General features: G+C 38.1%; 1 protein-coding gene across 4 annotated transcripts in view; it reads right to left on the bottom strand.

Moving 5' to 3' along the window:
* Positions 1-1249: 1249 nt before the first annotated feature.
* Snx14 (sorting nexin 14) overlaps positions 1250-12311 on the bottom strand; it is a 60698-nt gene continuing 49636 nt past the window's right edge. For all 4 annotated transcript variants that reach the window (XM_005347530.2, XM_026779214.1, XM_026779215.1 and 1 more), the window contains 9 exons: positions 11774-11885; positions 10754-10794; positions 10525-10644; positions 7065-7188; positions 6675-6839; positions 6411-6506; positions 4706-4797; positions 4073-4129; positions 1250-1436 (listed from right to left, as the gene is read on the bottom strand). In XM_005347530.2, the coding sequence (XP_005347587.1) occupies positions 1398-1436; positions 4073-4129; positions 4706-4797; positions 6411-6506; positions 6675-6839; positions 7065-7188; positions 10525-10644; positions 10754-10794; positions 11774-11885 (846 nt within the window). In that variant the 3' untranslated portion in view covers positions 1250-1397. The remainder of the gene's footprint in view (positions 1437-4072; positions 4130-4705; positions 4798-6410; positions 6507-6674; positions 6840-7064; positions 7189-10524; positions 10645-10753; positions 10795-11773; positions 11886-12311) is intronic.

Here is a 12311-nt window from a genome sequence, read left to right as displayed (position 1 = left end):
AAAAGAAAAAGAAAAGACAACATAGCTCTTCTTATCCTCAAGGCATTTTGTATGCAGCATTTTCATGGTAACTGTGAATATTGTCTTGTAGGCGATAATGTTAGACCACAGAGAACTATGAAGGTAGAAGTCTCATTTGGATCTCTCTAATCTTCATGTCCTTGTTATTGTTGATACTCCAAAAGTAGTTAGTTTTGGCCCCTTTCAGAAGGCTGGTGCCCTAGTGTATTTTAAATGCTTTACTGTGCTCACTCTTTCCATCTGTTTTGATATGTGCTTTAATGTATGAACTGCATGAAGAACGTATTTTAAATGAGTTGCTACAAACAGAATTACCAAAAGGAGGTATATGGTTAGAAGACTATAGTAAAGTCAATCCTAGCTGGAAAACACTCTGAAAATTACAAAGCACATTTTGAGATTGTCTTTGAAGTGTTCTGATTTAGATACAGGTATATCTTCAAATTGTTGAAAGCAAGCATTTAATCTTTATTGACTTGATAAAAATATTCAATTTTATAATATAAAATAAAAACAGAAGTCTAATATGTCCAGCATTATTAACAGACTATGTATTTATGATTTCAGATGCAGGCAGCATTATAATAAATGAGTGATTGTGTCTTGCTGATTGCTGTGTTATGTGTACATGAACTAGTCCTGCTAAATACACAAGGAGAGACTTGAACTTCGGCCCATTGGCTTCTGTGTCTTCACACTAAATGCAGCTACATTCGAATAAAAAAAAAATGCAAAGATTGTTGGTCTCACCTGTTTGCCCTCTTTCCAAAGCAGCACCTTGGGGTTGGGGAAATAACTCAGTGAGGAAAGTGCTTGCGATGCAGGACTGGGGACCACAGTCTGAATCCCCAGTGCCCACATAAAATCAGCAAGCACGTGGGCATGCCTATAATCCCAGCACTCAGGAGGCAGAGACTTGGGAGGGCAGGAGCAAGCTGGCTGGGTACAGTAGCCAAATCTGCAAAGCTCCAGAGGTAGTAAGAAGGTCTGCCTCTGTAAACAAGGCAGACAATGATAGAGAAAGATACCCAGTATTAACCTCAAGCCTCCACACACAGGTGCACACACGAGCATGAGCAGCCACACACTTGTACTGAATACACATGAACACATATGCACAGTGTACGTTCATCCATATACACAGACTCAAAAAGACCCTAGAGATAAGTGACTTATGTTCTCGTAGAATCAAGACAGTAAATATAAAAAGAGAAAGCTATAATAACTAATCACTTTTTATTGCTATTAAGTTTGTTAGTCTTTATTAAAACAAAAATATATTTCAAACACTAAAGTACATGATATTTATAAAAATATACAAAGTGAAAGAAAAAGTACATTTCTATTATACTGGTATAATATTCTATACCAAGTGTTTACATCCAGGATGTCATGGAGGTAGCTTCCTTTTGTACCTAAAGTAAAAATAAAGTCCATTTAATAGAAGACAAGAGAATAGGGTTCATTTTTTTAATTACCTAACAGCTCAACTACAGTAACATTATAAGAAAGTGTACACACGCTCACACACACACACACACACACACACACACACACACACACAAAGTGAGAGAGACAGAGAGACAGAGAGAGAGAACAAAATACTTAAGGCACATGTAGCAGATAGTAGCAAAGCATTTATGAGGTCATAGACCTGATAAAAATCTCAGAGCTAAAAGTTTTCTGGTATTCATTCCAATGCAATTTAACATAAAATACCTAACATTACCACCTTTTAAAAATATATTTAATAATTCTAAAATTTGAAAACTTACAATCAACAGATGAACAGCCCAAGTCTGTTTTCCCTACTCTACGGAAGTGGATTTTCACTACCATGCCACAACCTTGACAACAATTGGTTTTAATCTAACTAAAGGGATTAGTCAAAAAGTAAGGGAGCTGGAGAGATGGTTCAGCAGTTAACAGCTCCTGCTGTACAAGTATAAGAACTAGAATTACGACCCCATTAGCCATGTAGCAAGCCAAGCACTGTACTTGTAAATATAGCTTCTAAGAAGACAGGAGAACTGCTTTGATTTTTTGACTTCCAAATGTGCAAGCACTCACACAGACACATACATACAACCTCCTATGCACACACAAACTTACATATACACATAAATAAGTACACCTTTAAAAAAAAAATAAGAGGCCAGGTGGTGGTGGCACACACCTTTAATCCCAGCACTTGGGAGGCAGAGGCAGGTGGATCTTTGTGAGTTAGAGGCCAGCCTGGTCTACAGAATGAGTTCCAGGATAGCCAGGACTGTTTCACAGAGACACTCTGTCTCAAGGAAATAAAAACACAATAAATAATGAATAACTAATAATAATAATGAAAATAAATAATTTTAAAGAATAAGTAATGGTTGTCCAACATAATCAGATTATAAGACCCTACTTATACGGATGTCACACACTTTGGCTACCATACATCTGAAATTGACTGGGAAACTTCCTCCCTGCTGACTAGGCTTCAAAGTTCCAAAGAGTTGTTTACAGGCTACTAGGGAAAAAAAGTAATCAAAGGTTGAACAGACAACAAGTGCTGGATCCTGCATGCTACAATATGAACTTGCCAGGCAAGACATGCCCTGAGTACAATAGCAGCGTGACTGTTGTGGGGCTAAAGAACCTTTTCTAATTGCATTTAATGCCTGCTCCACAGCAGAGAATTCATGCCCAATACTGTAAATCTGGTCAATAAGCAATGGCTGGAGAAGTCATGGGCCATAGGACGAAGCCTAGTACCACTGCTAAAATGTCTTGCTGAGAAGCACCTTCTAAACACGGTATTATACCCATAGACTAGTTAGTGCTGCTCTCAGCCATAGACAGAGCACTTTGTGCAGACTTCTAACTAGTCAAAGTGCTAGGAATAAGTGACTGTGAGTGCTCAGTTCTAAATGGGGCCCTTACATCAACCCCACATCCCAAGACTAAGGAAACATTTAGGAAGAAGGGGAAGGGGAAGAGCCCTAGACCGAAATGGGGAGCAGTGCTGTGAAATCCTCTCACACTAATGAACTCACAGTAACTTGAGCACCCGTACAAGTTAGGACAGTCAGAAAGGAAAAGTGTGTGTGGGGGGGGGGGGGGGGGGGGAATACACTAGAACAAGATGGCTCAGTAGTAAGAGCATTGCTTCCAAACCTAACAACCTGAGTTCAATCCCTGATACCCACACAGTGGAAAGAGAAAAGCAGCCCTGCAAGTTGTCCTGTGAACTTGTACTGTGTGTGTGTATACATGTGTACACATGAATGTACTACCAACACACACCATCAATTAATCAGTATGTCAACACTTAAAAAAACAGTCATACAGGAGGGGGTGAAGGGCTCCATCCTGGGTAACTAATGGCAGATGATGTCTGTTAAGAGGAGCCATCCTTCTGAAGAGTGACCACTGGGAGGGTACTCATGCTCTGCTGGATACCCCATCCCCAGACACACGTGAGCAGCACTAACTGGACCCAGCGGGGTATTTTAAAAGAAATGAAATTGGGAGGAAGATGTCTTGAGAGGCGGCCCAGAGGAAGTTACGGGATTAAAGAGTAGACAGGTAAATACATGATATACATGTATAAAATGTTAAAAGAATAAATGTTTAGATTATATTTTTAAAAGCTCAACATCCTCGAGATTATATATAGTAGTTAACACCACAGGCTAACTCCAATTCATTCTGTATTCTTGGATTCATAGATCCACGTTCAAGAAACATTCGAGTCTCTGATTTATACAGCAGACCATGTTGCAGATGATCATCTGAGCAGCTAGGTCCATTTTAATGCTAAGATTAGTGATGTCTTCAACTGAAAGCACAGCAATGGCTCCTGCCTGCTTGTAACTAGGAAAAGAAGACGTCAAGGCAGAGACTTCTCAGAGTCTGCTGCCCCAAATCCAGATAAGGACAATACAAAAAGACACTTGACTCAGGTTGTTCAGCTTTCAAATGGTTGCAGTCATAATGGTTTCCTTAAATTCTAACTAAATGTCCAGACACCACTCAGAAAAGAACAAATAAATTACTGCTTTCCAATTACCTTATTTAGCTCTGGGAACAGTTCCTGTATCACAATATCCAACAAGACATAGGTCAGCTGCAGTACAAAAACACGTAATAAAATGTAAAATACTAGACAGTAAAAATGACAGACACAAAATCCAGGACTGTGGTACTCGCTAAGTGAGAAAGTAGGGAATGCGATGACAACATAAAACAAGCGTAAAATCTATCTAACACCCACTAACAATGCTCTACCCTTATATGCATGATAGAGACCTTTGTGAATAAAAAGACTGACATTATTAAACTTCACCCATTTTTATGTAAATTGTTTCGTATAAATTTTAAATAAATAAGCAGAACATTAAAATTATATTAAAATCTCAACAAAATATACAGACATTATATAGATAAAAATGTTAACTGGTTATTCTATGACTTGAATTACCAAAATTTAAATGTTTATCTCATGTCATAAATCTTCTATAAGTTCAAAATTTTCTACTAGGAAGATATATTAACTTTAACACTGCATGCTATAAAAAAAAGATAACCAGCAAAAACCGTATATATAGATTTTCCTATCTGGATTTTTAGATTATATGGATTTGATTTTGTATAAACCAGACACTGTTTGCTCAGCAAATCACACCAATGCTAGCCTACTTACCTGCTTGTTGAGCACTGGCTGCTGCAAGCCATCAAACAGAAGTCTGATGCTTTCATACTTGGTTTCTTCACCAATACACTTGACTAACAGATCTAAACAAGAAAGCCACATGTGAAACAATTCATATCAACTCATCACTAACTGCCTCTTAGAAGAAAAGCCTCCTCTCTGCTCACAGACACCCCGTAAAAGCTGTAAGCCAGTACTTCTCAAACCAGTGTTTGCAAGAAGCTCCTAGAAACAAGTTTTATGATCAAGTCAAAAGAATGCAGTTGTCATTAATCCTTTTGAAAGTTTGCAATGCACAGGACATACTGCAGCATATAAATCAACTACAACTAAGTGATTAAGAAAAGGATATGTGTATAATATACATTAATATATAATATATTATTAAACATGATAAAGCAATATCAAGTTTTTAAATATTTATTTTTAATAATGTATATGGTTTGTGTTTGTGAGGAGAGATATGCGCATGAGTGCAGTGCCCACAGAGGCCAGAAGAGGGCATTAGTTTCTGGAGCTGGAGTTAAAGGCAGTAACAAGGCACTTAATGTGATGTTCTCCGCTAGGACAGAATGTAACACACATACACATCAAGACAGGGTTTCTCTATGTAACAGCACTGGCTGCCCCGGAACCTACTCGGTGGACCAAGCTGACCTCAAACTCAGAGATACACCTGCTTCTGCCCCCAATGCTGGGGTTAAAGACGTGCACTGCCACTGACCAGTTATACACTAAACTATACTCTTAACTATTGAGCCATCTTGCCAGCCCCCAAGCAAAAGAATTTAAATTCCAATGATGTTTGTGTATTTTTGTACACATGTATAGAAATGTACAGAAAATGTCTATAACCAAATGTGGTAGGCACCTGTAGCCTCATCATTTGGAGCAAAGGTAGGAGGATCAGTGCAAATTTGAAGCCAACCTGGTCTACATAGCACGTTCCAAGTCAACTAGGAAGATAGCTGCTATTTCAAAAAAACAAAAACAAAAAGAAAATCAAACAAACAAAAAACCCCTGATTATTGTGTGATTAAAAATAACCTTGTACAGAGGCAGGCGGATCTCTGTGAGTTTGAGACCAGCCTGGTCTACAGAGCTAGTTCCAGGACAGGCTCCAAAACCACAGAGAAACCCTGTCTTGAAAAACCAAAAAAAAAAAAAATAAATAAAAAAATAACCTTGTAATAAATGTTAGGGATGAACCAAATATGGTGGCTACACATGTAAATTCAAACACTCAAATGACTGAAACAAGAGAACCATTGCAAGTTCAAAGCCAGCCTGGGCTACAACTTGAGACTCTGTCTCAAACAAACAAAATGTCAATGGTATCAACAAAAGAATGAATTGGGGGCTGGTGAGATGGCTCAGCGGTTAAGAGCATTGCCTGCTTTTCCAAAGGTCCTGAGTTCAATTCCCAGCAACCACATGGTGGGTCACAACCATCTGTAATGAGGTCTAGTGCCCTCTTCTGGCCTTCAGGCATACACACAGAAAGGATATTGTATACTAAATAAATAAATAAATATTTAAAAAAAAAGCAAAAGAATGAATTGCATTTGTGAATGGGTTAGTTAATATGAGTCCTTACTATTATTTCTAAAGTAAAAACTCATAATAACTACTAGTTTCAATAGTTACACTCCAGCTTCAGAGGGTACTGATCTATATAAAATTGAGTTATTCATACCCGGAATGTAATTCATCATCTCTTCAAAAGTCTGTTTTGCTCCTTTTTGCTTATCTTGGAGGGAGCGAGGTTCAGTATTTTCACAAAATATAGCATCTAAAAATGAGAACAAGAAATTTATACAATTATTCTCCAGTTCATACACAAGTATTTTCTAATAGCAAAAATGCTAGTTTTTAAAAAACAAAAACCACCCCTTACTTTCTTAGACCTAACTAAAATCACAAGCACAAAACACAAAACAAAGACTCGATAGATACAAACCTCTGAGAAGTGTGATCAGAGAAACCAGCCGGTGCTCCTGAAAGAGCTGCTCCAGCTTACACTGAAGATAGTAATCGGTGTACATTTCCAGTGTGTTTTTAAAGAGGATTCGTGTTCCCATTAAAAGATGATGAAGCCAATCTGGGATTTGAAAAACTACTCGTCCTGAGGAAAACCAATTGAGAAACAGCTGAGACCTGTAGTTGCTCAAGGTGATAAATGATACAAGTAGCAAGGGTCAGTTTTATTTACAATCACTAATGACTTCTACATGTTCAAGGCCAGTGTAGTAAATCTGTGAAAGAAGTGTCTTTCACAAAGCTGAGGTAGGGCTGTATTTGCATCATGAGGCAGATTAATGACGAATAACACAGACCATTTAGACCTTACCTACATACATCAGGTAATCATAGACTCCGTCCACAGTCATCACCTCCATGAAGTAATTCTGATTTTGCTTTCGCTCTGTATTCTCAGCACGGTTCGCATTATTCTTAAACAGATCATTGAAAAGCTAAAGTAAAAATTGAAATAATAAAGAGACATATAGCTTATTGCACCTATATTAACAGTAAAAGAATACACAGCAAAAATGGCATTAAGAAACCTTAAAATCTGTTTTCAAAGTTTCACATTTGTGACCAAAGCTACAGTAAAAACATATTCTCCTCCCAAACTATTACATAAAGAATATATTCACTTTTATTTGTTTGTTTGTTTGTTTGTTTTTGTTTTGTTTTGTTTTTTTCGAGACAGGGTTTCTCTGTGGTTTTGGAGCCTGTCCTAGAACTAGCTCTGTAGACCAGGCTGGTCTCGAATTCACAGAGATCCACCTGCCTCTGCCTCCCAAGTGCTGGGATTAAAGGCGTGCGCCACCACCGCCCGGCCTATATTCACTTTTGATAGGAGTTAATTCACTATCCATAAAAGAACTTCTTTTCTGTGTCTGTGTGTGTGTGTGTGTCCCCGCCTTTTATTTTTGGTTATTTGCTTTGCAGAGAGCTTGTACGTTCTAAACCTAGAGCTTCAAGCAAGCAAGGCAAGTGCTCTACACTAAGCAATATCGCTGTTTCCTAATTTTTATTGTTAATTTTTCAGACAGCTGCAGAGACAGGGCAGAGCTATGCACCCCCAGACCAGCTCCACCCACGACCTCCCAGCACTAAGCTTTACAGGAATGCAGCACAGCGCTCACCTCCCCTTCCTTCTGCTCTCAGGGCTTTGCGGTTGCCGTTCTTAACCCTAACTGGCCAGGAATCCAGTACATAACTCATTCTGATCTCAAATTTTTTGTTTGGTTGGTTTTTTGTTTCTCAATACAGGGTTTCTCTGTGTATCCCTGGCTGTCCCAGAACTCACTCTGTATACCAGGCTGGCCTCGAACTCACAGAGATCCACCTTTCTCTGCCTCCCAAGTGCTGGGATAAAAGGCATGCGCCACCACCGCCCAGCTGACCTCAACTCTTGGCAGTTCTCTTGCCTAAGCCAGCTAAGATGCTCTCCTTTGTTTACATAAACCCAAAGAAACAAAGTAATTTGTTAACACTGTAAATATTATTACCAATAGCTAATTTTAAACTAGTATGGTTTAAAAATCACAAATTACTCACTAATGTGCAGATATAAAAATTACACCTTTATACAAAATTCATTTGTGCACTATTATTCAAGCCCAAAACAACTTAATCAGTACAGGGAAAAACTGTTCTGGGGACTGGCTTAGTTGGAAAAGTACTTGACAAGCACGCATGAAGCTGAAGCTTCGTGTTCTGTCCTCAGCACCACACAACAATTTTCTACGTGCCTAGAACCCCAGCACTCATCAGTAAACGCAGAAGGAGCCGTTCAAGGTCACCTGCTGGCTATTCAGTGCTTTCATGGCAGGCAGTCTGCACTACATTAGATCCTATCCCAAAAAAGAAAAAGCAGCCCTACTAATCAAAAATTATGACAAGCAATGACTCTCTGATCAATAACAATCCAATATATGTTAGGTAATTCATTTTAACAAAGTCATTGTTTTATTCATTTATGCTTCATTCATTCACTTTCCTAGTAAGCAAATTCAAAAAACATTGAGTTCTGTGTACCAGAGATCATACAAAGGGCAGTGTAAAACAGACTAGAAATTTAACATCTAATAGAAACAAAACAAGACATACATAAACTAAAGTCAGACCTGGTGGCACACACACCTTTAATGCCAGTACTTGGGAACGAGAGGTAGTCAGATCTCTGAGTGTTAGAGACCAGCAAGATGACACACAGTGAACCCTACCGGAGTGGGGGGGGGGGGGGGGCGGACGACAAAGATAAGGGAACTAGAACAGTGGCTACCACAGAGGAAAGTGCATTCAATTGTATCTGAAGATGATTCTCCCCACCACTACCTACCTACATTTTAAGTTTAATTTTTTATTAGAAAACACAGTAAGTCTGAACAAGAGAGGGAGAAAACCAACCCCCTAAAATCCTAACTACTATACTTGCTGTATAGTCCTGTCTAGTGTCTGTAATCATTCAGGTTCAAGAGAACAATTCTTGGAGCTGTGTACTTAGCTCAGTGGTAGAGTGCTTTCCTAGTAAGCAAATGCTGTGACTTTGGTCTCTAGTTTAAAAAAAGAAAAAAAATAACAAAAAGATCAAAAAAATATTTTTCTACTTCCTTCACTGAATTAAGTATTTATATAGTGCTCTGTGTATTTGCATTAATATAATTTATCTATTGATAACATTCTTTAAGATAATTAATCAGGCCTGTAATGCTAGAGTTCATTTCTAAGTTTCCCTTTTATGAAAAACTTTCAGTAAATAGTTCTACATATTATAGGCTCTTTTGCTAATTTACTTTCTTCTATAAACACATGATGACCCTATTGTTACATAATGCCCAAATTTCTTATCCTAAAGAATGAGCCCATTCACAAGCCATCAGCAAAATAAATTTCCAGTTTGACACCTGCCTTAATTTTGCAAATGTACCCCCATGTATGAAATTCACACTCCAGTATACTTCCTCGTTCCTTTCCTTTCCCTATGGACAAAGTTCTGTGATGGTGCTCATCAGAGAGCTAATATTCCACCGCTCATGAGTATGAGCATAAGCATAGAGTGGAGGACACCTAAAGGAGAGCCTCCGAAAACTTCAAGCTGTTTTTTAGTTTCAGCATGAAGATTAATTATCAATCCAGGAGAGAGTGGATATTACCAGCCAGGTGGTGTGCACTTGTATCTGTCTGTTTCTGTCTCTAGGGCTGAGAACAGCTTACAATAATGACTGAGGAGAGGAAAAACTTGAGACTCATGTTTTAATTTCTCCTCTTGAGCATGCTTTTCTCTATGGCCTTTAATGAAATTTCTATGTTCAACACAGGAGAAGACAGGTCTCAAATGTTTTGTCTCAATTGTCTGTAGAAAACAGTGAGCCATTATAGAAAACAATAGGAGACTTGGAAAGGAACTGTTTTTTAATTATAAAAGTAACACAACTCTTAAAAGTCTGAATGGGTTTAAATAACAGAAAGACAAAAAACTAAATAGGCATGGCTGGAGACAGATCGGGATGAATAAAGAGAGACAGAAATAGTGGAAAGGAGGGAGGTAGAAGAGCAAGGGAGAAAGACGATGCTGGAAACAGAATGAGAACTGCATCAGTGCTGAAAGAAGACAAGGAATGGGAAAAGGCTCGGGCTGCAGACAGAATAGTGGAGAATTTTTTAAAACCAGTAAGAAAAGCAAGGCTGCAAAGCCACAGTCTGTGGCCATCCCGTGCAGCCTCCTGCACACCCCTCCGCTATACTGCACTGTGCATCACGTACTGCCTCTTTAACAATATGTAGTGAGTGAGTACCTTCTTGTTGTTTTCTGAAGTGGGGCTGAGAATAGTCAGTTCTGGTCTACTCGGTTTAGGTTTTGGAGATTCACAAGAATTAATGAAACTCATGATGAAAGGTTCCAAATGCTGACCTTTCTGCAGTGACAGAGGAGATAAGCACTTTTAATATCACAGAAGCCATACAATTCATCAGTAACTAAGTACATCACCATCATTTATAAGTATACATAAATCAGTAATTCACCTCTTTCATTAGTTTTCCAGGAACAGACTTTATAATTTTCCCTGTAATTAAAAATAAAATATCAATTTTGTGAAAGTATAACATAACTGTTTAATTGTCTACATGAATATTTCCCTAAGTAGTTTTAAACAGTAAATAATCAAATAAAAAGTCAAAGCTGTATAGAGTATTTATAATTCATCATTTCATTCTTCAACAGAAATTCCTAATAAAGGTGATACCCCAAACTAATTTGCAGATACACTGGGATTTATTATTGTAAAACTAAGTCGTGAGTTTGTAGCAGAGATCCAAGAAGCTTACTGCTGGTAAATGTTAGTATACAATAATGAGATGACAACGAATTCTCTATTTTGATGTCTATATGACCTAATGTCCGTTTGTTCACTTACTCATTTATTCCTTCCCTCCTCACTGCCTTCCTTTTGTGTGTTTGCTGCCAGAACCAAACCTCAGGTCTTCACATGTTAAGCAAATGGTCTACCATTAGTTTCATGCTTTGCCCAGAAAAAAATTTATAACAATGTTTCAACAGGACAGGAGAGATGGTTTAGCTGTAGGAGAACTTGATGCTCTTCAAAGGACCTGAGTTTGGTTCTTAGTCCATGCTGAGCAGCGCACAGCTGCCTTTAACTCAAGCTCTTGGGGATACATCCTCAGAAATCTGCTTAGTGATTTTGTTGCACAAACTTCAAAGAGTGCACATACATAAACTTACAATAGCTATAAGTCACTAGGAGACATAATTTAAAGGACCACTGTCATGCAAGCAATCTCTCATTAAATAAAGCACTGTTGTGCTACATGACTTTATGTAAATATATACACAAATGCAGGGATATTAATAGTTTTCTGTGATACAACAAGAGGTTAGAAGTGACTGGTAAAATAACAAGGAAAACGTATCTCTAACTTCAAAAGAAGTCCTTTGGAATTCATCATGCGTCATACTATCAAAACCATTTTTCCAAACTAGTCTGAAAACATTGTTCTTATATATGTTTTTTCCAGATGACTTACCAAGATTTACATCTGGAAGTATCTTATCAAGAAACTGTGTTTCCCCACCATTTGGGGAGAGAAAGTCAGCCAGAAGTTGACTGTTACTCAGTTCCGGATGCTGCAGAAGTTTCTTCAATGAACAGAACAAAGGAGGGAAACAGATTAGAACTATAGAAGGGTAATCAAAACTGATCGATAACGATTGTAAATAAAGAAAAAGCAAGAAACTTTAAGTCATCAAAATGTATTTCCTATTCTATTCACTGAAATAATATACACACATGTAGTATATATATATGCATATATAGTAAACGATTGCAGTGTTTATGTAACACAAGGTACATATACTGAGAAAAATGGGAAGTCAATTCTGAGAGCTGATCCCAGAAAAGAAAAAAAAAAACAAACCCAAAAAACCCCCTACAAACTGTATAATAAAAAGGACTAAGTAGGCCGGGTGGTGGTGGTGCACTCCTTTAATCCCAGCACTCGGGAGGCAGAGGCAGGCGGATCTCTGTGAGTTCGAGACCAGCCTGGTCTACAGAGCTAGTTCCAG

The sequence above is a fragment of the Microtus ochrogaster genome, chromosome 5 (assembly GCF_000317375.1).
Source record: "Microtus ochrogaster isolate Prairie Vole_2 chromosome 5, MicOch1.0, whole genome shotgun sequence".
NCBI classification, from domain to species: domain Eukaryota; kingdom Metazoa; phylum Chordata; class Mammalia; order Rodentia; family Cricetidae; genus Microtus; species Microtus ochrogaster.
The sequence above is the reverse complement of the archived record's forward strand: the minus strand, read 5'-3'. Positions and strand labels throughout refer to the sequence as shown.